The sequence below is a fragment of the Cibotium barometz genome, chromosome 31 (assembly GCF_041138505.1).
Source record: "Cibotium barometz isolate CiBa-2024 chromosome 31, ASM4113850v1, whole genome shotgun sequence".
NCBI lineage: Eukaryota > Viridiplantae > Streptophyta > Polypodiopsida > Cyatheales > Cibotiaceae > Cibotium > Cibotium barometz.
The window spans coordinates 54,764,245-54,791,373 of record NC_141076.1 but is presented as its reverse complement, the minus strand read 5'-3'; the positions used below and the strand labels follow the sequence as shown (position 1 = coordinate 54,791,373).

The following is a 27,129-nucleotide window of genomic DNA, read 5'->3' as shown; positions in this document are numbered from 1 at the left end:
GCCCTAGAAGAGGTAGGACCCTTTGATGCATTGAGGTGAGACAAACCCGAATGAAAAGAAGGAGGAAACATGTCCTTGACAAGAGGTCTCCGTGCATCCGCCATGAATCCCCGAGTGGATGCTCCCAATGGATCCTCTTGTACGGCCTTCATGGAATCCTCATTCAAGATGCCCTTGCCTTTTCTTTGCTCATAGTCACCATAATTCCCATGCTTTTCTTGTGCTTGAGACTTCCCAAACTTGTCCTCCATCACACCAATCCGTGAGGATAATGTTTCAAAATGAGAATCAAGCTTGGAGTCTAAGGTCTCCAACCGTTGTACAAGCATTTGCATGAGGGTGTCATGGTTAACCGCCGCTTGTGTCCCTTGAGAAATTTGATTATGTACATTGCCCCCATTGTCTTCATTGATGAATGCATCCCTTGCATCCATATTACCTTCCATGTCCTCATCACCAATGATCATTTCTTGCACAACATCCCCACCCTTGCGTGGTCTTCCCTTCAGCATAGTGAAGAAATGCAAGATGTTGGTAGAATACCCCAATGATGTCGGAATTGGACAAAAGAAGGTTCTATGGGTAGGTAATGATGTCTACTATCCTCCCAAATGAACACAGTAAGAATTAGGTGTGGGCAAGTACTCTCTGTTTTAGGGTTTGTGCGGGACAGCTGAAAGTAGTAATTTGGCTCTAAAATGCAAAATATATGTCGGAATTAGGATTTTGACGGCTCTATAGAAAGCTAACGGAAGATAGAACCTACCCCTAAAAGCATTTTGATTCAGTCAAAGTGGAAGTATATTCTGTTTGACTTTGACCAGAAAGTCAACATGACTACTTTGACCGAGATTGTGATATCCGATTAAGGGGTTCTATGGCTCATTTGAAAACTCTCAAGGAGTAGAATAGAGTCGTGTAATCACTCGGACCTAATCCCAAAAACCCTAGGACTGAATTAGGGTTTTGTAAAATCCCAGAAATTCCCAAAATTCGGTCCCAAAGCTCAATCCAGCTACAAATGATTGGTGTTTCTCCCCTTGGTAGTTGTGAATAACTCTTCAAGTGTATCCATGGGGTAAATCTCCAATCAATAAGCTTGTTTGGCTCCCTTGTTGGAAAAATTCCGCCAGAGTCTCCTTTGTAATTGGAACCAAATCTCAAATGAAAATGCAACTTCTCAAATCACAATGCAATACTCTTTGTATCCCACAATGTCATGAAAGATCATATGCACTCTTTGTCCATCAAAGCATTTGCAATATCCACACAATATGACGGAAAAGGGGCCCCATTGCCCAAATGCATCCACAAAGTCGATGGTGAGGATTGTTGAGGACGCGCGTTGAAGCTTACCGATCTCCCGGCCAAGCCCTTCTCACCCCTTCACCGAGTTTTCCTCCAAGGTGAAGGTTGAGGCCATTTCTTCACACCGGTGTACCTAATCCCCCTTTGTACCGCTTTTCCAAGGCAATCACGGCACAAAGAGTTCAAGCCATTCTCCCCTTGGCCTCTCCAACCAATGCCAAGGTACCCTCACACATTGCTAGATTCTATAGAAACTTGAAGTGGTAGCAATGGTGAGTGTAGGTACAAAATGATGTGGATAATATCAAATGATAGAACAAGTTTGTTGGCTTACAAGTATTGAGCATGTGTCACCAATTGGCCGACCATTTGGTCCATTCCTAGTTTTTGCGTCTCGTTCACTTGAGGCCAGGCCGGTGTCTCGTGTGAAGAGGCCAGTATTTTGCTGACATGGACGGGAGTCAGACTGGTGCCACCCGTGTGTTAGCAGGATGGTGTCGTATGGACGGGAGCCAGATCAGTGCCACCCGTGTATGACCTGGACTGTGTTCGATCCATGGGACTGTCACGCCATGGAAGAGCCAGTATTCGTGCCGTGTTTTACCTATGGGACTGTCACACCTAGGGAAACTCGTGCCTGGAACTGTGTCTTACCTATGGGACTGTCACTCCATAGGAAGACCAGGATTTTATGTTTTTATGTCGTGCCAGTTTTGTGCCGACAGATATTTTGTACATGTTCCATGAACGGGAGATATGTCCATGTTACTATTTGCACATGCACACATGATTTGTATGCTTGAAACTGTTTTCGCATGACATGTATTCGTGTGTTTGCCTGCTTGACGTGTTACTTACTGAGCGGAGACGCCTGCCAGTGAGTCGTGAAGTCTGCCCTGTATTCTGACGAGTTTCAGTGCATGTGAACAGGTGGTAAGTATATGGTACATGTTGTTTTAATGTTTTAAATTCTAACCCTTTGATTTATAAGGTTAGAGGTTCACACTTATTTAAAAGTGGGCACCCCCTTTGGGCACCCACTTTGGGGCCAAGGTGGGGAGCCTCATTTTTAAGTGAGTGTGGGGGTGGGCATGGTCACCTACCCCCACTAATCCCCCACATGCAAGCGTGGACAACACTAAGGTTATCTCCACATTAAATTTTATTAAAAAGGTTTACCCCTTCAAGCGTAGAAGGAATCGCATCTTCTTGGCGTTGATTTCATCACCCGATTCCACCATCCTTGTGAAGATCAAGAAACGGCGACCACCTCCTACTCTTCTGCTCCTACAGCAACCAGGCGGCTACCTTTGCTTCTTCTCTCTCAGGCGACTGCTTCTCCACATGCTGCTGCAGGTGGCTGCGCCTACACCACCTCCACTCCCACAGGCGGGCTATGCAGTCGGCAACCAAGCGTTACTGAACTGCACATCCAGGCGGCTGTGTGCTCCACCCGCATCCAAAACGACTGCACAAACTTCATCTCCCATAAAGGCTGCGCAGGCTGCCAGGCTGCGCTGTTTATGCTTCAGGTGGCTGTGCGCATGATCACCAGCCGACGGCGTTTCTCCCTCAGGCAGCTGCACCTCTAGTTGCTGCGCTGCACAGCAGCCGTCTGGGTATCCATCACCAGCAGGTTACGTGTACATTTCCAACAAGTGGTGTTTGCATTCAGGACGTTGTCCACCAACAGCAGGCTGTGCTCCAGCAGGCGGCTATCCACACCAGGCGGCTCCTGCCACCATCTTTCAGGTGGCTGCATCCCTGGTATCCTCCACTAGGTGGTTACCCCTTCTACACGAACACCTCCGGGTATTGGTTTTTCTATCGGCCAATTACAAGTAAGTGATTTTCAGATTTAAGTAAAGCATTTAATGTTTAAATCTGGTAAGGGATTCATCCCTCTACGGCCACACCCGTTCGGTGCCGGGTTGTCCAAGCTATTTTGGCACACCTCGGTCCAAAGGTGCTGAGATCGGGAGAGCCAGGCGTTAGTACGAGAGCGCCTGTCTGTGCGTGGTCTCGGAACACCAGTGTGGCGCTCTCCGCGGAGTCCAGTGAAAGCACAGGACCGTAGCGATTGGACCACACCAGTGGTCGTACTGCTTCGAGTTTTCTTCATCGAAATCCGAGCCTACTTGTTTGGTACTGTTTTCATATGTACATGGACATTATCTGGTTCTCAGAACCCATGGAGCATTGTATTCTTTAAATACTCCCAATAAATATATCATATATTGAGGGGGGGGTCGGCCCGTTCCGGCCCCAGTGCTGGTGTCCATCTTTCCATTTCTGTTCATTTACTTTTCAAGTTGTTTTAAGTTGTCCATTTCATATTTGTGGTTTTAAAGTTGTGCTATTAAGCGTGTGGGTGTCCAACGGAGTCTTTCCCACTTGACGGGATCGGTTTCATTGGTATCAGAGCACGGTTGTTTCCCTCTTCCTAGTGGGGAAACAAACCTGTGTACTGGACATCCCGCTTCTAGCAAACTTTGAACACAATGGACAGCCAAGGCAACCCTTTGGAAGTGCCAAATTCGAGGGGTCCATCTAGTGCTTCTCGTGGGTCTGATGCCCTGCGTGGTAGACACAAGCCCCTTGAAAGGGTTATGGATAGTGAATCCAAAGGTCAACTGTCTCCAGGAAAGACAGTTATGCTTGAACAAGACCCTGATGCTATGAAAGCTGAAATGGAACATATGAGAAAAGTTTTGCAGGCTCAAGAGCAAGAATTGAAGTTTTTGCATGAAGATCCTCATCTGCAAAGTGCTATTGAAGCCAGGAAGGCTGATGCTATGGTTGATGTAACCTTTGAATCAATGGCTCGTGAAGTGGGCAAGAAACCAAGGGAGTTGGCACTTGCCTATCTCCTTCGCAAAGGTGATATCAAAGAGGGGGATGACGGAGAGCTGAAATTCAGAAATCCACCTCGTTTAAAGCATGGAGATCCCGCATCCCAGAGGCTGAAATCTTTTATGCAAAAGGAAGAGGTGACTGTCACCTCTCGTCATGCATCCTCTCCCCAAGGCACTAAGCCTGACAGATATATGTATGCCAGTGCTCATGGAGGGCACGAAAGTCACATGCATGCAAGATATGTATCTCATGGTGACAGGTCTGCTTCCAGAAAAATTTTGCCTTCTGAGTTGTCTCATGGAGAGACTATGCCATATGCAGGTAAGTCACATGCATCTGAGCTTCGAGTTCGTGGAGCACATGCCACCGTGCCCCATGAAGCTTCTATGACGGCCCATGGAGCCCATGCAGATAGGGCTACCCCGTTGGATAAGGGGAAAAGAAAAAGAGAGGACCATGAGCCTCATGCCAGGAAGCTCAAGGAGTTCAAAGCAGGTGATAAATCTGTCAAATTTGATGTCTTTCATGGTGAACACGATGCTTCTAAGGTGTTAGCGTTTGTGGCACAGTTCGACATTGCTTTTAGCGATGAGGACTTTACAGAAAAGTTGAAGGTGCGCCATGCTAGCATGTTTCTGAAAGGCACTGCTACCCATTGGTGGATCACCGAAAAGATCACCAAGGATCCCATCTCTACTTGGAAGGAATTCAAAGATAGATTTTATGCTCAGTTCTTGCCACCCAATGCAGAGCAAACTCTCACTCAAAAGTGGGATAGGCTGGAACAAAAAGATAACGAGAGTGTGCAACAGTATGTTAACAAATTTTGGAAAGTGTTGCTGGAAGTGACTCCCTTCATGCTAATCTCTGAGGAGGAAAGAAAGAGGAAGTTTCGTTCTGGATTGCAACCTGCATATAGATCGGGTATTGAATTGCACCCAAAACATACGTTGCAGCAACTCACAGCTTCTGCCCTTGCTACGGAGCAATTGGTGCTCAAGATCAAGCAGGATCAAGGAGGTTCCAAGGCGAAGGACAAGGCTGCCCCAAATCAGCAAAAGGGCGGACAGCCATCTAAAAAGAACTTCCGGGAGTCCTACAAGGGTGGTAAAGCTGAAAATAAAGAACAGGGCCCAAGAAAGAACAAATTTGGATTAACCCCGGAGCAAAGAGAGCAATATGCTAAGGATGGAAAATGCTTTTCTTGTGGTAGCAAAGACCACATGTTTCGGCAATGCCCAGATCGCAAACCAAAGCACGAGGACAAGCACACCAAAGCAAATGTTCATGCAGTTCCTGATGTGCAAGGTAATACAGGTCATGATGCTAAAGAGCGTATGGTTTGCAAGGCTTGGGGGCAAATCAAGGATCAGCCCGCATTATTCATGTTTGATGACTGTGCAACTGACAATTTCATCTCTATGCAAATGGCAGCTGCATTGAGCATTGAGGTTGAAAACATGGGACCTCAGATTGAAGCTGAAGCTGCATTTATTGGCAAAGAGGTGCAGGTTACCCCTTTGATTGGGAAGTTGCGTATTCATATTCAGGGCTATCTTGATAATGAGCATTTCTTAGTTGCTCCTCTGAATGGATGTGATGTATTGTTGGGCAAGCCGTGGCATCATAGGCTTGAGCCCCGCAAAGACTACAAGTCTAATATGATTTCTTTTATGCATAAAGGCCGCATGCACTTTATTGATGCTGGCAAAGAAGGGGATTCCATCCCACTTGTATCACACATCCAAATTAATAAAGCAATGAAAAAGAGTCTTTCAGCGTACTTGGTTTTTGTGCGTGATAGTCTTGTGCCAAATCATCAAAATATGGATGCTATGTCTAATGATAGGTTGAATTTTCTTAATGCATTCAAAGACTGTTTTGCTGACTCGTTGCCAGGTGAATTACCTCCCCAAAGGCCCGAAGATCATTGCATAGATCTTGTGCCAGGTAGTTCTCCACCTAACAAACCCGCATACCGAGTTAGTGCTGCACAACAAGAAGAAATTATGAAGCAGGTAAACGAGCTTTTAGAGAAAGGTTTGGTTTAGCCCAGTTCCTCACCTTACTGCTCTCCTGTGCTTCTTGTTCAAAAGAAGGACGGATCATTCCGTATTTGTGTAGACTATAGAGCTTTAAACAAGCTTACCATCAAGAACAGATTTCCTATTCCACGTATTGATGATATCTTGGATAAGCTTGATGGTTCAGCTTGCTTTAGCAGACTTGATTTGAAGAGTGGTTATCACCAGATCCGAGTGGTGCCACAAGATGTCCATAAGACTGCATTCAGGACAGCTTTCGGATTATATGAATTCTTGGTAATGCCTTTTGGTCTCACCAATGCTCCTGCTACTTTTAATCGAATGATGGATAGGATATTCCGATCCCATCGCAAGTTTACAGGAGTCTTCTTTGATGATATCTTGGTTTTCTCCAAGAATGAGCAGGAACACAGAACTCATTTGGTCACAGTGTTCGAAGAGTTGCGGAAGCATAAACTTTTCGTCAATGCCAAGAAAAGTGAGTTTTTCCTTTCAGAGATTCATTATCTAGGTCATATTGTATCCAAAGATGGAGTTACAATGGATCCTGCAAAGATAGAGACTATTCGGAATTGGCCCGAATTGCAAAACGTACATCAAGTACGTAGTTTTCTGGGATTATGTTCGTACTACAGGCGTTTCATAAGGCATTTTGCTATGATTGCCACTCCTCTACATGATCTCACGAAGAAGAAAACTGTTTTCAAATGGACTTCAAAGGAACAGGATGCTTTCTCGCAGCTCAAGCATGCGATCATATGTGGTCCAGTATTGATTGTTCCTGACTTGCACAAGTCATTCGTGGTTGAATGTGATGCTTGTGGTGAATGCATAGGAGCTGTCCTAAATCAAGAAGGGCATGCAGTTGCATACGAGAGCCGTCGTTTGCATGATGTTGAGCTTCATATGGATATCTATGAGAAAGAGCTCTTGGTTGTAATTCACGCCTTAAAGATTTGGAAACACTACCTTCTTGGGGCTGAATTTGTGGTCAAGACAGATCATCAAAGCTTGAGATACTTCCTATCTCAAACCAAGCTTTCAGAGAAGCAAATGAGAATGGCGAATTTTCTTTCCATGTTTCATTTTCAGATTGTGCATACTCCAGGAAAGAAAAATGTCGTGGCCGATGCACTATCTAGGAGGCCTTATATTGCTGCAGTCTCAGTGGCCTCTCATGGAGATCTATCTGCTATGAGAGATTTGTATCATTTGGATGCTGATTTTTGCCATATATGGACTGATTTGATGGCTGGTCATTCACATGCCTCTTATGTTATCAATGAGGGTTATCTAATGAAGGAAAATTGCCTATGTGTGGTGAAGGATTTGCGTCCAAAGGTTATGGACGAATGTCATGCTCCACCTTATGCTGGTCATAGAGGTATTATGCCTACTACTCGCATGATTCAGAGGTATTTCTTTTGGCCAAGCATGCGTAAAGACATTGAGGCTTATGTGCGTGCATGTATTACTTGCCAAAAGGTGAAATTTGACAGGCAAAAGCCTCCAGGTTTGCTTCAGCCATTGCCTATTCCCTCGCAACCTTGGGAAAGTATCACGATGGATTTTATTATGGATTTGCCTAGATCCCAGCATGGGAATGATGCTATTTGGACTATTGTGGACAGGTTTAGCAAGCAAGCTCACTTCTTGCCCGTCAAGAAAACCATTAAAGCTGATCATATGGTAAAGCTTTTTCTTGCTAATATTTTCAAGCATCATGGTATGCCTAAATCCATTGTTGGGGATAGAGATCCCAGGACTACAAGCCTATTTTGGAGGGCTTTGTTTGATAACATGGGTACTAAGCTTGAGTTTTCATCAGCTTATTATCCCCAAACGGATGGCCAAAGTGAGGCTGCAAATTCAGCTGTGTTGGATTTGTTGAAGTGTTATGTGGCAGATCAAAAGAGTGCATGGGAGAAGTATCTTCCACTTGTTGAGTTTGCCTACAACAATACGATCCATGCTTCCACAGGAAAGGCTCCGTTTGAGATTATTTATGGCAGAGTGGTCTTACCACCCATCCTTCGTACAAAGGATGAGATTTTTGCAGCTGATGAATATGTTCGTGACTTGGATGTTGCCTTTGGTCAGGTGCGGACAGCCATTGCAAGATCTCAGGATAAGCATAAAAAGGCTGCTGACAAGCATAGAAGGGACTTGGAAGTCAAAGAAGGTGATTGGGTATTGCTGAAATTTGAGAAGGCTAGGCTTCGGAAGAGGCCAGGACGCGAAGGATCATATCCTAAGCTTTCTCCTCGCTATTATGGACCTTTCAAGGTGATTCACAAAATCAATGAAGTGTCCTACAGGCTTGCTTTACCTAATCATTGGAAGATTCACAATGCTTTTCATGTGAGTCTATTTCGGAAATATGTGGGGCCAGATCCTGATGAGCCTGTCACAGAAGATCCGCCAGAAATTGAAGAGCTTGAGGAGATCCTCCAGCCAGAACAGATTGTTTTTCACAAGGAGAGAAAGCTACCTGCAGGAAAGCTTTCCAGGAGATACCTTGTGAAGTTTAAGAATTATTTGCCTATTGATGCCAAATGGGTAAATGAAGATTACTTTGCAGATTATCCGCAATTGTTGCAGGCATATCTTGAGGCTTTTAAGTTGAGGTCAACTCTTTAGAAGCCCGGGGGGATGTCACCAATTGGCCGACCATTTGGTCCATTCCTAGTTTTTGCGTCTCGTTCACTTGAGGCCAGGCCGGTGTCTCGTGTGAAGAGGCCAGTATTTTGCTGACATGGACGGGAGCCAGACTGGTGCCACCCGTGTGTTAGCAGGATGGTGTCGTATGGACGGGAGCCAGATCAGTGCCACCCGTGTATGACCTGGACTGTGTTCGATCCATGGGACTGTCACGCCATGGAAGAGCGAGTATTCGTGCCGTGTTTTACCTATGGGACTGTCACACCTAGGGAAACTCGTGCCTGGAACTGTGTCTTACCTATGGGACTGTCACTCCATAGGAAGACCAGGATTTTATGTTTTTATGTCGTGCCAGTTTTGTGCCGACAGATATTTTGTACATGTTCCATGAACGGGAGATATGTCCATGTTACTATTTGCAGATGCACACATGATTTGTATGCTTGAAACTGTTTTCGCATGACATGTATTCGTGTGTTTGCCTGCTTGACGTGTTACTTACTGAGCGGGGACGCCTGCCAGTGAGTCGTGAAGTCTGCCCTGTATTCTGACGAGTTTCAGTGCATGTGAACAGGTGGTAAGTATATGGTACATGTTGTTTTAATGTTTTAAATTCTAACCCTTTGATTTATAAGGTTAGGGGTTCACACTTATTTAAAAGTGGGCACCCCCTTTGGGCACCCACTTTGGGGCCAAGGTGGGGAGCCTCATTTTTAAGTGAGTGTGGGGGTGGGCATGGTCACCTACCCCCACTAATCCCCCACATGCAAGCGTGGACAACACTAAGGTTATCTCCACATTAAATTTTATTAAAAAGGTTTACCCCTTCAAGCGTAGAAGGAATCGCATCTTCTTGGCGTTGATTTCATCACCCGATTCCACCATCCTTGTGAAGATCAAGAAACGGCGACCACCTCCTACTCTTCTGCTCCTACAGCAACCAGGCGGCTACCTTTGCTTCTTCTCTCTCAGGCGACTGCTTCTCCACATGCTGCTGCAGGTGGCTGCGCCTACACCACCTCCACTCCCACAGGCGGGCTATGCAGTCGGCAACCAAGCGTTACTGAACTGCACATCCAGGCGGCTGTGTGCTCCACCCGCATCCAAAACGACTGCACAAACTTCATCTCCCATAAAGGCTGCGCAGGCTACCAGGCTGCGCTGTTTATGCTTCAGGTGGCTGTGCGCATGATCACCAGCCGACGGCGTTTCTCCCTCAGGCAGCTGCACCTCTAGTTGCTGCGCTGCACAGCAGCCGTCTGGGTATCCATCACCAGCAGGTTACGTGTACATTTCCAACAAGTGGTGTTTGCATTCAGGACGTTGTCCACCAACAGCAGGCTGTGCTCCAGCAGGCGGCTATCCACACCAGGCGGCTCCTGCCACCATCTTTCAGGTGGCTGCATCCCTGGTATCCTCCACTAGGTGGTTACCCCTTCTACACGAACACCTCCGGGTATTGGTTTTTCTATCGGCCAATTACAAGTAAGTGATTTTCAGATTTAAGTAAAGCATTTAATGTTTAAATCTGGTAAGGGATTCATCCCTCTACGGCCACACCCGTTCGGTGCCGGGTTGTCCAAGCTATTTTGGCACACCTCGGTCCAAAGGTGCTGAGATCGGGAGAGCCAGGCGTTAGTACGAGAGCGCCTGTCTGTGCGTGGTCTCGGAACACCAGTGTGGCGCTCTCCGCGGAGTCCAGTGAAAGCACAGGACCGTAGCGATTGGACCACACCAGTGGTCGTACTGCTTCGAGTTTTCTTCATCGAAATCCGAGCCTACTTGTTTGGTACTGTTTTCATATGTACATGGACATTATCTGGTTCTCAGAACCCATGGAGCATTGTATTCTTTAAATACTCCCAATAAATATATCATATATTGAGGGGGGGGTCGGCCCGTTCCGGCCCCAGTGCTGGTGTCCATCTTTCCATTTCTGTTCATTTACTTTTCAAGTTGTTTTAAGTTGTCCATTTCATATTTGTGGTTTTAAAGTTGTGCTATTAAGCGTGTGGGTGTCCAACGGAGTCTTTCCCACTTGACGGGATCGGTTTCAGCATGACTCATGCCCTTTTACAATTTAGAACTCATCAATAAAGCATGGACTCATGCCTCAATCCATCATCCAAAAGCTCCAACACAAACCAACAATTCACAATGCCCTCACCATGGCATTTGCATAAGCATTTGTTAACCACAATCAAGGCATTTGCAATTGCATTCCCACAATCCCTTTCACATCATATTGACAAATGCATGCTTCCAAAACTTATGCTCTCTTATGCCCATGTGTAAAACATAGCATTGGCATGGCTATGTATAGCATCCATAGTGTCCATATGGCATCAAGATGAGCATGAGGGACTCCAAAAACATTGCATAAGCTTGCTATTCCATCAATGGCATGCCAAATGAGACATAATGAAGAAAATCCCCCAAAATGTGATCTATGAATTGGCCAAGCTCATGTGGAATCAATTCTTTTCACCATTGCCATCAATAATGCATGGAGAAGCAATATTGGCATGTGAATGGTCAAGCTTTAATGGTTAATTTCTGAAAATTAGGGGAGTTTGAATGTGTCCAACCCTAATCCATTCCCAAGCTCCACCAAATGCTTCAAACTTGCAAGAAATTGATCAAACCACTCACCAATGTCATCCGGAAAGCTTCAATGGTAGAAAATGTTGAAGAAGCCTCTTGTTGAAGAAAAACGTAGCCTCTTTTGCTCTGAAATTTGCAGCCAAAGAACACCTCCCATGTGCTTGAACATAGCTTGAAAATGTGCTCCAAACAATGGCTAAGAACCCTCTTGAATGGCTTCCAACTCATGAGGTAGTAGAGCTAGGCTTCACCTAGCTCTCCCTCCCCATATTTCAGCGCAAATTTCAGGCGTGAGCATGCTGCAGCCCGCCGTTTTTCGCTTCTTTGCCTCCTTCATGAGATGACTAGACTACCAATGATGCCTATGAAGTGTGTACAAGCTTAGCAATGAAAGATATGGTTCAATGTGGCAAGGTATACTAGGGTTTCTCACAGCCATGGAAGAATGAACAAAAGCTCTCCAATCTTGAGAAAAAAATTTGCAAGAAGAGGCTCAAATGAAAGATCTCAGTGAGCTCTACAAAAACCCTAAGGTTTGGCATCAAAACGGGTAAAGGAAGAGCATCCCATGGCTATGGAAAGCTTGAGGAAGAAGAAGATGATTACTAAACGTGATTAGCAGAAAAGTTAATTGCAATTAGTCACTTGCCCTAAGTTTTGGCCCGACTGCCCCAAATTTTTGGTCCAGAGGCCCAAAATTTGGTCCAAAAATGGCAAAATTGGCCAAAATCACTCAAAATTCAAGCAATTTCCATGAAATGCTCACCATCTCCATGAGATTAAGCAAGATATTAGAGAAGATTTGTAAAGAATCACTCAAGGATTACAAGAAAATGAGGAAAAAAAATAAAAGAAACTCAAATTTTCAAGCAAATTTTCCCAACAACCCATGCATGCCCATGATCAAAATCAAGAGCTCTGATACCAATTGGAATGAAGGGATGTAATGCATGAAAAATATGAGTAATCACCATGTAAACATGATGCCTAAGTGTGTTTAGTCTCTCACCAAGAGAATGGAAATAGCCTTCCACAAGCCAAGAGAGAAGCCATGAGCTCCAAGAAACATAAGTTTCCATTTCTAAAAATGATCATCAAAAGTTACAACCATGGTCCAAGTCCCCTCTTTTATACATGGACTTGTCCCATTATTAACCCTATTGAATAAAGTTCCTACTTTATTACACTAAGTGTGGTCATTTTTACCACTGGAGAGAAGATCTCATCAAAGTCCACACCATATTCCTGCTTGAAGCCCTTAGCTGTTAGAAGTCATCTCCTGTCTAGTTTTATACACCAGGGCCTTTGTTGTGGGTGTGCCCGCCCTTATGAGGTGTTTTCCCATTTTTCCCCACTCTCCGGTATTTTTCCCCTATTTTTTCCCATTTTTCTGAGGCTTGGGAGGGCTGCCAGAGGGTGCCAAGAGCAGTACAGTGCTGGCCGACTGGATGTTTATCAGTCGTGGGCACTCTTGCTGCTGGCCGACTGGTTTTGATCAGTTTTGGGCACCAGATTACTGGCCGACTGCATTTATGCAGTCGTGGACCTTTTTATCAGTCGTGGGCTTTTCCTTATGCTGGCCGACTGCCCTCTAGGGGGGTATATATAGGTCCTCAGCCCCCATACCTCATTTGTATCATTCCTCGGGATCTTCTTGTGTATATAGAGCAGAGTTACACGCCTACATCTGTCTCTCTCTTGTGCTGTTTTTCTGCCTGCGTTTTTGCTCGTGTTCCCAGATTTGGTCATCATCTCCGCTGCGTATTCTGACATGGTATCAGAGCCCTAGGCTCTAGATAGGTCTTGGGACTTGTGTGAGCAAGAGGGGGCTGTTTTTGTGGCTGATTGGTGGACTGTTTTGGGCTGATTGGGAAGAGGAGAAGCAAGAGGAAGGCGGGCTGATTTGCTGGACAGCCACTTGTAGGTTTTATTCCTTCTTTGTTCCCACCCATGCACCCTTTTCAGAGTACATCCCGGCTATGGCAGATCTGTTTGAGATGGCCGAGAGACATGTGAAGATCCCGACACTCCCCACATTCCCGGTGGACCGTCAGTTGGACGGGAGCAACTACGGCATATAGAAGGTGATGATTGAATCCGTTTTGGAGTCTTACGACCTCGCCGACTTTGTCGTTGTTGGTGTTCCACGGCCGGAAGTAGAGGAAGGGGAGTTACCGTCAACCCGAAAGGACCGAGATTCCAGACACAGATGTGGGATCGTGTCAACGCCAGGGTCCGTTCGTTTATTTTCCTCAACTGCACACCACAGGTAATCAATCATATAAAGCACATGACGTTGGCCAGAGGTATATGGCAGCATTTGGCCTCACTTTACAACAGGGTATTGCCCATGAAGAGGATTTCCTTGGAAGTACATATGCGGGTTATGAGCCCTGCAAAGTCGTCGACGATGCGGGAGCATATTAACAAGCTGCAGGCTCTTCAGCAGGAAGTTCTTCAGGCTGGGAAGGAGATATCGTCAGAGGACATGGCCATCACGTTGCTGTCACATTTGCCCTCTTCGTACAGCATTTTACTCGTCTTTGATTACCAGTGGGGGCAGGCTCAGCACCATCACGTGGGAGAAGCTTGTGCCCATGGTCCTGGACCAGGAGGAACGATTCACGAACCCTCCTCAGGGTGGAGGTTCGGAGGCCTTTACTGGCCAACGGTCGAAAGGCCGTAACTCGGGCAAAGAGAAGGCCTCATCGGAGAAGTCTTCTGAGAAGAAGTCCGACGCTGACCGCGAGAAACTGAAGGCAGAGAGGACCTGTAATGATTGTGGCGAGAAAGGCCACTACTGGAGGCAGTGTCCCAACAAGCGGAAGACCGAGAAGGGTGAAGACTCCTCAGCAATCATGAAGACTCCGGCTTTTGTGCACCTGGAGGTGATGGACACCGATGTTTCATTTTCTTCAGGCAAGGAGGAGATTGGAGGACTCTCCGCAAACAACGGATACTCGAGAGTGGATTCTCGATAGTGGTGCTTCCAGGCACATGACTCCTTCCCGTTCCGGTTTACAGGATCTCTGCAGGCTTTCTGGTCATATTCTTACTGGGGATACGTCCACTATCCCAGTGCACAGTGAGGGCAGGATGGAGATAGTTCCCGATGGCAGAGGGGGGAAGCATTCCTCCCAGGTGTTGTATGTTCCGGCACTTGGTTTTCATCTGTTGTCAGTACATCAGGTTTGCAAGACTGGCATACGGGTGGAGTTTGATGAGCATTTTGTTGCTCTCCGGGACAAAGCAACAGGCCAAGTGGTTTGGGAAGGTGGAGTGGAGAATTGAGTTTACAGGCTTTCAGCACTCTCTCTCCCAGGTCCTCAGGATTGTGATGAGTGGCAGTCTAGTAATGGCTACTCAAGTGTACGCTGCAGGTGCGGGCTTTCCGAGACCAGGTGGTGGATAGCTTGCCAGTAGATAGCAGCAGTTGGCAGGAACTTTCCAGTACTGATGTTGGTAGTTCTTGTGTTCGTGAGTCAGAGGAAGCTGAACAGGTCACTTATGCTCTGATGTCTCGTCGTGTTCGGGACATAGATCTTCTAGTAGTTGAGGATGTTCTTTCCACGGGGACCTTTCGGAAAGCCAGGCAGGTGACAGGTGCTTACTTGCAGAAGGAGGTGGTTTCTCCAGGCTTTGTGGTTCCGGATTCAGAGGGGGTGGTTGATAGGTTTCATTAGGTTTCCAGGACTTGCTTGTGCACCATAACAGGTGCTGATCCTTGTGAGCAGTATGATGTCTCTTTGACTCAGAAGCTGTATGGTTCATTGATCTGGTTGATGGACACCGGATTGGACAGGAGCTTCTTGATGAGGCAGTTGAGCTCTTGGTTGCAGATGTCTCTTTGGGAGACAGGATTGCGTCCTGTGGTTTCTGCGGCATGCGAAGGATCATGGACTCTTGTACACAGGAGGGGGATTGTTGGATGGAGTCCGACTCTACGGTACCCGATTGAGCTAGCTCTATTGCACATCGACCTTGGTATTGTTGTTCTCCTATTGATCCATGCAAAACATCTATAAATCCCAGAATACAATCGATGTTTTGCCATGTCTCATACGATGAAGGGTATAAATCTGAAATAAAATAACACAAGAATGTCAATAAGCAAAGAAAGAAAGCTTCATCTTAAAAATCCACACACCTCATAAAGAACAAAACCACAATAGAAAAATATACAATTAGGCCTGTGTTGCGGAAGATCATTTGGATAGTCTCGCAAGACAAGTTCTTTATGCATGTACACATGCTGAATCAAAACTTTTTTACGGAGCAGGAGGAGGTTACATTGCAGGTTTGGGCTTCCACTGGAGGAACCCATGGTCATCCCGAGACACTTTGTTCGTGAACCGATCGTTGCTGATGACATCTTGCTGGAGTTCTGTTCGCGACGGAGGACAGTACGGTGGACCTCTTCACGAAGTTGCTCTCTCAGGATTTGCTCAGGCGGTACCCCAGCTCCCAGTGGTGGTTGGTTACACAGCCAAAAGCTGAGAGGGGGTGTTAGAAGTCATCTCCTGTCTAGTTTTATACACCAAGGCCTTTGTTGTGGGTGTGCCCGCCCTTATGAGGTGTTTTTCCATTTTTTCCCACTCTCCGTATTTTTCCCCTATTTTTTTTCATTTTTCTGAGGCTTGGGAGGGCTGCCAGAGGGTGCCAAGAGCAGTACAGTGCTGGCCGACTGGATGTTTATCAGTCATGGGCACTCTTGCTGCTGGCCGACTGGTTTTGATCAGTTTTGAGCACCAGATTGCTGGCCAACTGCATTTATGTAGTCGTGGACCTTTTTATCAGTCGTGGGCTTTTCCTTATGCTGGCCGACTGCCCTCTAGGGAGGTATATATAGGGCCTTAGCTCCCATACCTCATTTGTATCATTCCTCGGGATCTTCTTGTGTATATAGAGCAGAGTTACACGCCTACATCTGTCTCTCTCGTGCTGTTTTTTTGCCTGCGTTTTTGCTCGTGTTCCCAGATTTGGTCATCATCTCCGCTGCGTATTCTGACATTAGCCACTAACCTGGCTTTGTATCTTGGCTTTGCATCAGGTGCAACTTTGAGCCTGTAAACCCACTTGCATGGCAAAACCTTCTTGCCTGCAGGCAAATGCACCAACTTCCATGTTCCATTTTTGTGCAGAGAATCCATCTCTGACTTCATAGCACGCTCCCAAAGAGCCTTGTCTGCCCTCTGTAAAGCCTCCTTATAACATGAGGGCTCCCCACAGTCAGTGAGCATCAAGTAGTCAACCCCTGGAACAAACCTATCAGGGGCTCTGGAGGGTCTTGTGGACCTCCGTACCCAATGACCATCATTTGTAGGTTGCTGTCCAGCCTGCATATCACCTATTGGTGGCTCCTGTTCCATGCCATAAGGTTGAAAGATCATGCCCAGTATCTCCTCTAACTGTGGGATATCCATAGGGATATCTTCTGCCATCTCTGGCTGTCCATTTGGACCATTTTCAGCACCATTTAAGGGCTGGTTTTGCTGCTATAATGGCTGATTTACAGCCCTTGGTTGTTGTCCATGATGTCCATCATCATCAAAGATGACTCTGCCAGGCTCTTGTTGCCTTGCAGGCTCCTTATACATGCATGTTTCATCAAAAATGACATCATTGCTGCGTATAATCTTTCTATTCACTGGATCCTAAAGTCTATACCCCATTTCACCTCTGTCACCATATCCTAGGAATATGCATTTGTGAGACTTAGGATCAAGTTTGGTGCGTATTTCCCTGCGTGTGTGCACGTACGCAACGCAACCAAACACTCTCAAGTGCTTGTAGGACGGAGGCTTCCCTGTCCATACTTCCTCTGGCACTTTCCCACCAAGCCTCGTGTTAGGTGACCTGTTTATAATATGAACGGCTGTCATAACAGCTTCAGTCCAAAAACCATGAGGTAACGCAGCATGTGACAACATAGAACGGACCTTCTCTTGAATGGTCCTGTTCATCCTCTCTGTTGTCCTGTTTTGTGGAGGATCATAAGGAGTAGAGAGCTCCCTCTTGATGCCTTTAGCATCACAAAAGTCTTGAAACTGTTTGGACATATACTCTCCACCATTGTCGGAACACAAAGCCTTCAGTGTTTTGCCAGTTTGATTCTCAACAAGAGCAACAAACTTCTCAAACACTGAGAATGTATCACTCTTCAAACAAAGAGGATAAACCCACACCTTGCGTGTGGCATCATCAATAAAGGACAAAATATTTTGCCCCTCCCAAAGAAAGCTCAGGCATCTCACATACACCTGTATGCACAAGCTCTAACTGAGCATCTTTCTGTCCAAGAGCTTTCTTGTGAGGGCACTAGAGTTGCCTGCCATATATACAATGCTCACAAAACTGAAAACTTGAGAACTTTAGAGAAGGCAAGTAACCAAAACAAGACAATTGCTCCATTCCTTTGACACTCATGTGTCCCAACCAGCTATGCCACACAAAGATTTCCGGCAGCTCGGTTGCATTTACATTAGCATGGTGACAAACACCAGCATGCATGAAATAAAGAGTGTCCACCTTAGAGCCTCTGGCAACAACCAGTGAGTCCTTACTAATCTTCCACTTTCCACGACCAAATGTGGTAACGTAATCAGCATCATCAAGATGTCCAGTAGAAAGCAGGTTTTTCTTGATCTCAGGCACATGCCTGACATCATGGAGCATAAGCTGTGAGCCATCTGAAAACACAAGCCTCACATCACCTCTATACCTGACAAACAAGTCTCTGCAACCTGTGACATGAAAGGAGACACTTGAATCAATGATCCATGAGTGCATACCATGACCATCTCCTGCAAGAAGTGAATGGGCATAAAGTGAAGACGTGAATAGGACCTCATCCTCACTGTCACCTGCATGTGACACATTGACTTCTTCAATGTTGACTCCACTTTTGCCCTTTGGCTTTGCATCTTTGGCTTCATCTTTGTCTTTGTCCTTTCCTTTGTCCTTTTCCTTTTGATCATTCTTCCATTTGTAGCATTGCTTTTTGATATGTCCCTTCATGCCACAATAATGGCATTTCAAGTCCTTTTTGGAGCGGGACTTGCTCCTTCCCCGTTCTTGGCTTTTACCCCTTTGCTGGGATCTCCCACGTGCATTCATTGCATTGGACTTTCCAACAGAATTGTTCTTCCTGTTCATCTCTTCTTGAAGAAGAGCACCCTCCACATCTGCATATAACAGCATAGCATTTGAATTGCTAGTGGCTGTCCTGAATGTGTCCCAACTCTCTGGCAAAGTGCATAAGAGAAAAGTGGCTTTGAACTCATCGTCCATTGCCAACTTTTGATTAATGACCTGGCTGACAATACCATTAAACTCATTTAGATGGGCTGTCATAGACGCCCCTTCCTTCATCTGAAGACCTATGAGTTTCTTCAACCAATACACTTTGCTTGAGGCACTTTGCTAGGCATACAAGTCCTGCAATCTTTGCCACATCCCCCAAGTTGTCTTCTCTTCACGAATGCTGAAATGTAAAGTGTCTGACACAGACAACATGATGGTGGATCTTGCTAGCTCATCCATATCTTCCCACTCTTCAGCAGTAAGAGAAGCGGGCATTACACCCCTTTCTTTGATAGACTTGTGCTGCTTCTTCTGGAGCAACACATTATAGCACTGGGTTTGCCAAATGTCATAATTATGTTAGCCTTCAAGCTTCTTGATGTGAAGCAATGAAGAGCTCTCACTTGTGGTTGCCATAGCAATATGCAACTTGTGGTAGTTGTTGTGCAAAGTACAGTTAACTGTACTGTGCAGGTACTGTCGACTGGTACTGTACGGAAGCAGTACGGAAGCTTGGCGAGCAGGTATAGTACGGAAGCAGGAGGCGGCTGTAGACAGTTCGTGGCAGTACGGAGCAGGGCGACCAGTTACACAGCAGGTCGCCTGTACTGCGCAGTTCACAGCAGGGAGACCACAGTACAGTACTGTCCTGCGCTGGTTTGTACAGAGGCGCAGTCTTCGTAGATAATGAACAGTACGGGTACTACATAGTTGTTGTACGGAACTGAATGCTGTTGTCGGCGAACTGGTACGGAAGCTGCAGTGTACCGGCTGAAGGCGGCGCTGACTGTGTACGGGCAGGTACTGATGTATGGGTTGGATAGTACCTGAGGGCGGCACTGACAGGTGCAGTACGGACGGTGGACAGTAGCTTGTACGGACAACTGACGGCGAGGGTGGTTGGTGGCTATGGCCTGTACGGATGGCTCTGATACCAAATGAAGGCCTTGGACTATTAGGGTTAGGGTTTGGAGGTGCTGCAAACACAGGCGTGGAGAAAACAAAGAGAGAGAACACGACTCTTGTATGTATTCAGATAGAAAATGTGAAGTACAATAACCACATAGTAAGTGACCTAAAAAGATGTGTTCACATATCCGGCCATAAAATGTGCCGGGTGGACCAAAACACTTATAAACTGCTTATAAGTGAAACTAAGCTAAACTGGGGGAAAAAACCTCCACTAACTGAAGTAAAAAGTGCCCTAGTAATCTACTGATGATCACTAGCACTCCTTTGGGTGCATACACAACATAAAACCCAACATTAATGAGCTAGGTGCCCTCGATGTTGAGGTGCAGCCATGGGGTCCGGGGACACCTAGAACCAACCCCATGGCCGTGTATGTCTGCATTGCTTGAGCCTGACTTGATTTGGTACATGTGAACACGTGGTAAGTCTGTGTTTCTATTGTGACAAGTGAATCTATTGTGTAAAAGTGAGACTGTTTTATAATTCCACTTCACACCACACATTAATGAGTGGATACTACACCAGTGGTCAAAACAGACTAAACTTATTTACAAAATATTGAACACGTTTCAAGTTATTTACAAAATATTGATTACATTTCACGACGTTATGGCCATTTAACAAAATAAAGAATGCAATGCACAAGCTGCATCGGACAGCTTCCTATTCACATAAGCTTGTACATTCATCACTGAGCTGAGGCACGGGCACCATGCCCTTGAGTGCCTCACAGAGCCTGTCTAACTCACCAATGAGTCATACAAATCCAACAACTCATAGGAATTATGTCCAGCTGCTGATAGTGTCCCTATTTGAGGTGTCCGCCTCTTTTAAATGATGACCATACAGAATGTGCTCTCTGTAAAGCCCACTTACCCACTTCCTATCCTTATGAGCCCTTGCAAGTTCCATCTTCCAATGCTCCGCTTGACAATTTAGTCACTATGAGCATCTTCTAGTCCTACTTTTCCTTGCACGTGTGATGTTCCACTCATTCATTATTTTCATTTAGTGCAAGTGCTATATTGGCCTTTTTACTTTTTGGCTGTGGGGCACTTTAATTTGCCTGGAGCTATAGGAAGTTTTATTCATATCAAAACCCTCTAACCTTACAGAGTTTTTAAGCATGTCAAATCAGTTCAAGTGTTCTCATGGATGCATCGTGCATGGCAGGTGAAGGCAGTCGCATGACTCGAGAAGAGTTTGAGCAAATACTTAAATCTCATTCAACAACTCAATTCATTCGAAAAGTGAGGCTTCAGACTTTTTCCATGTTACATGCAAGTATATTGGTTGAAGTTACATGGGCTTCGTTACTGTGTTGGTTGGGTTGTTGCCAGAGAGTAGAAATGACCTGTGGAGTAGTCTGCACTTGTTTTTTCACGATAATGGTAATCGGAACTAAAAATATCTAGAGCCTCCTCTCAACCAAACGAAAAGAATCAAGAGATAGTATTTCAACCCTGAATAATAATTTTTTGTAAGTGCAACAATCCAATACATAAAACGCACAACAATATCAGAGTCCCCAATGGGTGAAATCCCATCCATCCAATGTACCGATGGGCTTTGTCATAAGAAGTTTTGAAATATCAGAGCTGCTATTGCTGAGCTGCATGTGAAACCTTTTAACTTTTAAGTTTCTAGCCTGAAATGTTTTAAACGTGGCAAAATCTTCTCAGCAGAACTTGTTTTGCTCAATTTTGGGCCTTGATTTTAGCATGTTTGCTTAGTATACCTCTTCTGCGTTGGTTTCGCCCAAAATTTGTGCTGCAGACTCTTTTTGCGGTGCATGTGTTCTCTCTTGCCTCAGCACAAGTGTTGCAAGACCAGCAGGATTGGACGTCTTCCACAAGATCTGATCTATTGTATGCTGTCTCTTGCATGCAACATCATAGCTCTATTGTGAAGCTGCCTGTGAAACCTTCGAGAAGTTTGTAGCCAAAATTATTTTTGAAACTGGGCAAGCCCTCTCGGAACTTATCGCCAATTTCAGGCCTTGGTTTTGACATGTTTACTTAGGATCCCTCTTCTTATCATGTTTATTTCAGGCCTTGGTCATGGTTAGGAGTGAACAATGCCGTTGGAATTGTCCCCTCCTCTTGCCTCACTGCACTCAACTGCCATCTCCTGCCAGTTTCAGTCACCTTCTCCTTCTTGTTTCTCCTCTTTTTTGTTTCCTCCTTCCATTTTCTCCTCACCTTCTCCTTGCTCTTTCTCTTTCTACTTCAGTGCTCACCTTCCTCGTGTTTCTCTTCCTTTTTTTCTCTCTCCTCCTTTTTCCTTCTTCTTTCTTCTTTTCTCTTTTCCTTTTTTTCCTATTCCTACTTGTCTTTCTTCACTTCATCCTCTCTTTGTTTTCTCCCATCTTTTTCCAACTGGCCTTAGGCCCAAGATCCTCTCATAGTTACCGATTTACCGATATTTCACCGCCCATAGTAGGCTCATGCGCCCGTAGGTGCTTAATTATCTGGCCGTAAAGGCGATGCCGTTGAGGAAGCACCAAGGGGGTTTTTGAACTCAAGACCTACCGGTCCTAGTCAAACACCTTCACCACTTGAGCTATCACCTCATTGGCTTTTCTCCCATCTTTCCTCTAATTTCCAAATCATTACTCATTACGCTCAATGATTTTTTGATGTTCAAGTGTCAATGGATTGCTTGAAGTTCCCTAGATCGCTACATGTGGTTTATCAATCACTTTATTTCCTAGTGATCTATGAAGGTGTAGTGAAAATACTGTTTTTTTGTGGAACCTTGTGGTTTCTCCCTGAGAGAAAAGAAACCTTTATTTGCTTCTCATGACTATGCTCACAATAATGCTTGTGCCTTATGTAATGGTTGTCCCAAACAAGTGATTATGCGCTCAAAACCTATTTCTTTTGACCTCAGCTTAATACCCCTTATGCCCACTTCCTTGTTACTATATTTGGGTGCATAGTAACAAAAAGACTATCTAGTTTGAAAAAATAAAAAATTTTCTAGCCCAAAACATTTTGAAGCTCAAGATCTGGCAACTCTGGCTTCAAACTAATGGAGCTTTATGGAGCTCAGCTAAGGGACTCTGTAGTATGATGGCCTTGTGGGGACTTTACCAACACCAACGTTGGACAAGTACGACTCCAAGCTAATGGAGCTTTCTCGAGCTTAGCTAGGTCACAGATTTTAGCAGTACGATGGGCCTTCAAGCTGCTTCACTGGAAGATCATGAGTTACAACTGTAGTCAGGGTCATAAATGGCATTTCCAGGCTCCCAAACTGCACCCCTGTCCCTGATCTCTGACTTGGAATGGTCATAATTGTCTACTAGGATCCTTTTGAAGTTGATAAAATCTGATTTTAGACATTTGGCAATAATTTTAATTCAATAATGAAATGATTGCTCAGAAGTCAGCACCATGACTTTTTTCATTTTTGTGTATGTTTGCTGCAGAGGGAGTTAGATCTCATTTTTCGAATGTTTGATCGAAATCGCAATGCAATGCTTGAGGTATGTAAACCACCCAATGCACGCATCCACATGTGCATGTGTGCTTTCCTCAAAAAAAAAAAACTTCCATATTTCAATGCTATATATGTGATGCCAGATAATCATAAATCATGTCACACTCTTTTCAAATTTTTGCAACTCAATGACAATTTAATTGCTTTTGCAGTCGAGTGAATGGAATGCTTTGTCTCAGAAGCATATCAGGCAGAAAGTAGCTCAAACTTGGGGCAGAGACTTGTAAGAGGTCGTCGTTAGGTTCTCTAGAAGTATAAGCGCCAGGTGCAGTTCTTGAAGAACAAACAACAGAAATCATGATACTGTGACAGGAAGTGTGCCAAGGAGGCAATAGTGAACAAGATGGGTGGTGGCTGTAACTCCCGAATGAATAGATGAAGTCTCAAGAATAAAACTGTTGTAGTTCTGAATCAGAAAGGCCACAAATAGAGCTAGAAACTCATAAGAGATTTAGAAAATGAGAGAGATTTTGATGATTATGAGACGTGAGGCTGAAGGCTTCTCAAAATCTACTGCATTACATCACTTCAAAAATTTATTGATGAGGGAATCAATGTTTACAGAATATACCATTCAAAGGTTGCATGGATATTATGTGCAATTTGCAGCACACACTGTAAGTTTTTGAGTTAGCATAAGAGGATTGATCCCAAGTGGCTTAAGTCAGTGACTATGTGAGAATCTCTCTTAAGTTTAATGCTTATAATGGAGGAGATTTTTTTTTTTTTTGATGTAGTAAGAAAACTCTTGAAGGGAGAGAGTGTGTTTATATCAAAAACCTTCATGTCTCTAGCAAGGAATCATAGTGCTAGTGGTCAGAGCACTTATCTTGGATCTGGAAGTCCCTTTGGAGAGGCTAATGAAGCCAAGAGGTATGTGAATCTTCCGTGTTTAAGCCCTTCCTCTACTCACTAATTAACTAAGCAATCCTTCTTTACGGTAATAGTTAAGCTAGGAAGCTTGAACCACCCTTTTCTACAAGCACTCAAGCAAACAAGTATGCACATTCTATACACACCATCAACACACAAGCATGCACGCTACAATCAAGCAAGCAAGAAGGCAAGAGCTCAAGAGAAGAAGAAGGCTTTGCACTTGAGAAATAATAGAACCCCCCCCTCTCACACATTATCAAAAGTTGTATATATACAAGAGGTTTTGCCCGACTTCCGAACTTAAGTGAGTGCCCAATTCTTATCTCTATCCATATATATAAGGTTTGTGGTTGTGGTAGGCTTCAATATAACAATGGTCCATAGCCTAAACATAATGTGAATACAATTGAGGCTAAAGGAGAGACTTTAGGTATACGAAAAAGAGTTAACAATCCTCCCCTACCTACATTTCCTTTCATCCTCGAAAGTTGAGAAAGACGTGTGTGTTGATGTGAGGATTATCGCTTCAACTTTGCGAGAAGACTGTATTTGGTGAAAGTGTTGCACTGAGGTTGACCATTTCTGTGAGTGGACAAAATTGTAGCTTGAGAGGATGAATTCGGAAGAAAACATCTCCACAAAAGCTCGCATGCCTAAAGCCTCCAAAAACTAGATCGAGTAAGGTCAAAGGTGAGGCCTTGCACAAGAGACTCGTTATATTTGTGCCACTGCATGACTCCCTTCTCTTCCTTGAAATCTTGCAAGAAAAGCTTGATAGTGTCGAGGAACTTAATTGACGCTTGGATGGCCGTGTCCTGATAAGAAGTTATGAACTGGGTGATTAGCCCGCACCATCCATTTCTCTGTTGAAAGCATTCTGAAAGGCAGTGACTCAAATTATGGAAAGTTGAGGAGTAGAGGATCGGTCTTTGTTCTTGCTTCATACTCCTTCCAACGCACGGCATGTAGATCGAGTTGATTCTTTGAGCACGGTGCAATATGCAGCCCAACAATCAAGATTGTGGAGGTATATAAGTTGTCACTTTTGTTAGTTTTTTATCTCCGCACTATTGAACAGCTGGTCTTTATATAACTCCCCACACTCTTGGACTGGTGTATTGTATATCCATTTTTTGAAAGGATGTTTGAGGTACATCCGCATAAGCGAGACCTTCAATCTGTGCACTGGTTCTATGTGGGGAAAGCTTCTTGGCCATTTTGTAGATGATATCATCGTAATCCTCGATCTGGGGCAAATCTCTCGGTATCTCTTCTTCAGGTTTTCTTCCCTTTGCCTCAAAGATGAGCTTTCCAAGTAGACGGTCACATACCCATGTGGTTCTCTGATCCAGCGGGCGGGACCTTTCCTTCTTTATACAGTGTGTTGCCCTTTGTCGATTGTGGTGCGTCCTCAGAAGCATAATCATGGAGGTCTGGAAACTGTCTCCTTAGGTTGACCCTCTTGCTCTGGGGTTGTTCCCTGGACAGCTTTGGTGTCTTTGGGATGCTCTCCCTCCGCCTTTGTAGTGGGCTCTGCATAATTTGATAACGTGGGATATGCGGATTGAAGATGTATGCAGATTGTGATGCAATGATCTGAACCTCACGAACACGGTGTTGGCGACTTGAGGCATGGTGATTGTGATGTGACAATCGGGATTTGAACGATTCTGTCAGAGATGATCTGAAGAAGGAAGACGATCAAGATTGGAGGTCGATCTGAATGCCAATGATTTGAGAGGTGGTGAAAGAGCACAATTGGACGATCGAAACTGGGCAATTGTATTTTTACCTTTTCGTTTCCTTGGGGTTTCTTCAGCTTGCTTAGGTGTTTGTGCAAGGGTCACAACATAATTAAGGTGCCTAACGCATGCGTTTGCAAGATAGGCACACCTATGGATGCATAAAGCATGCTGTGCAAGTTTAGTTAATGAGGGTTTATGTGCAGTCGAGGACGAGGTTTTTTACCTTAGAGATTTTTCCACAGTGAGAAAGAGGTGTTTGTTATGGAATTCTTAGGCGATGGGTCACACACTAGGCCAAGTTGAGGAAAGTTTCCCTTCCATCCTCTCGCTAGTGCCCCTTTGTCGAGGAATATTCTTGAGAGGCTCTTGGAGTCGAGGATACACTAAATTGTAGTATGTGATTAGTGCTCGAGTGATACCTACTCCTTCACTCCATCAACCAAGACTTAGACTTTGACCCTTCTGCCTATCGCAACCCGTATAAGTGACTTGACTTGAGCGTTATGCTTGTCTCTCTAGCACAAGCAAAACAATAGAAAAAGGCCTTGTGATCCAAGTATTCTTAGGATTATTAAAATCCCTTTTTAAACATTTTTTACATACAGAAGGGTCCCATTTAAAGGGGGTATTTATAGATTGAGTAGAGAAAGGGTGTGTTTTATTCATTAGGCATAAGGCATGTAAATCATTGCCGCTCACTTTGTACTATGCTCATGAGGTAATTGGTAAAACTTCTCACAAGTTCTCAACACCTTTTTTAGAGACACATAAACAATAAGATTTCTTGCCAATGAATACTATATAGTTGTTGGGTAGCCACATCCACAAGAACTTGCTTCTTAATATTGTACTGCTAGTCTTGGGCCTTGAGCAATCCATTTGTCCAGGTGCTTAAGGGTCCTTGTGTGAGCCCAATTTGTATTGCTATTCATCAAGCCACTCATTTGCACTTCAGTTTCCTCGATGAATATAGGTGTGTGGCTTGAAAATCTCGATGGTGACATGTGAGAAGTAGCACATGACGAGCTTGGAAACTGATTGTGCTACTTGTTGTAAGGAAGTCAAGGCTTGAGCAAGGACTAGGCTTTTTTGAGTAGCACGTGTATGACAATCCTTGATCAAGTCGTCTACAACACAACGAGTACAATGGAAATTGGGTTTACTAGACTTGGTTTCTTGTAGGTCTTGCAAGCTGGAGCTCTGGATATGAGTATAACTTTGGCTACTCTCAGGTCTAGTAGGCTCACATATGGCTG

The 27,129-nt window shown here is 44.8% G+C and overlaps 1 protein-coding gene across 1 annotated transcript in view; it reads left to right on the top strand.

Annotated features, from left to right (window-relative positions):
* Nucleotides 1-23,977, top strand: part of LOC147621060 (magnesium transporter MRS2-2-like) — a 131,059-nt gene extending 107,082 nt beyond the window's left edge. Inside the window, exons 15-17 of the mRNA XM_086825309.1 lie at nt 20,922-20,998; nt 23,182-23,238; nt 23,405-23,977. Of these exons, the coding sequence (XP_086681435.1) occupies nt 20,922-20,998; nt 23,182-23,238; nt 23,405-23,479 (209 nt within the window). The 3' untranslated portion in view covers nt 23,480-23,977. The remainder of the gene's footprint in view (nt 1-20,921; nt 20,999-23,181; nt 23,239-23,404) is intronic.
* The last annotated feature ends 3,152 nt before the right edge of the window (nt 23,978-27,129 follow it).